This window comes from Trachymyrmex septentrionalis, unplaced genomic scaffold (genome assembly GCF_001594115.1).
Source record: "Trachymyrmex septentrionalis isolate Tsep2-gDNA-1 unplaced genomic scaffold, Tsep1.0 scaffold37, whole genome shotgun sequence".
NCBI lineage: Eukaryota > Metazoa > Arthropoda > Insecta > Hymenoptera > Formicidae > Trachymyrmex > Trachymyrmex septentrionalis.
In genome coordinates, this window is record NW_017305536.1 from 9,183,489 (window position 1) to 9,184,129 (window position 641).

Genomic DNA, 641 nt, shown 5'->3' on the forward strand with positions numbered 1-641 from the left:
TGAAACGCGAAACCTGCGGAAGAATCTCTTGCTCGCGCACCAACGAAAAGGACTGCACCAGCTCGCTATTCACGCTCTCGCGTTGTCCTCGTTTTTTTTTTATTTCTTTCTGCAAAAGTATGTCAAATAGGCAGACGGCGCGTCACAGGTCTCGTTTTTTTTTTTTTTTTTTTTTTTTTTTTTCCAAAACGCTTTTCACAGCGCGATTCGCGGCTGTCGCGCGCCGTTTGCCTTCGGGCAGGCGACAGAGGGAAGATCACGCAAGGCACGGGGGACGACAAGGTGCAGGACAGGGACGACAGAGGCGATCCGCAGTTACCCGCTACCCTTCAGGACACATAATGCACCGCGAGCAGCCCAAGGGAAATTTAGCGGACGCCGTGAAAACCGTTGTTTTGTACGCTTATACCGGCGCGACGGCGGTGTACAGTGGCGTACACGCGAGACCGGATCTACCACTGTACGTATACGTAGATACGTATGGTATAGGACACGGCGGGGATGGGTAGGTGGGGAAGTAAAAAGCATTCCCGCGCGTACCCCGGCGCCGGGTAACACCGTTAACGTTAACTCTATGAGCTACGGGGAAGCAAGAAAAATGGAGGAGCACGCGGTAAAGATGTCTGCGAGGCCGCGGATCC

The 641-nt window shown here is 53.5% G+C and overlaps 1 protein-coding gene across 1 annotated transcript in view; it reads left to right on the plus strand.

Annotated features, from left to right (window-relative positions):
* Nucleotides 1–341: 341 nt before the first annotated feature.
* The window catches only part of LOC108750418 (nephrin-like), a 102,442-nt gene continuing 102,142 nt past the window's right edge, over nucleotides 342–641 (plus strand). The window contains exon 1 of the mRNA XM_018489835.1: nucleotides 342–483. Coding sequence (XP_018345337.1) covers nucleotides 342–483 — 142 coding nt within the window. The remainder of the gene's footprint in view (nucleotides 484–641) is intronic.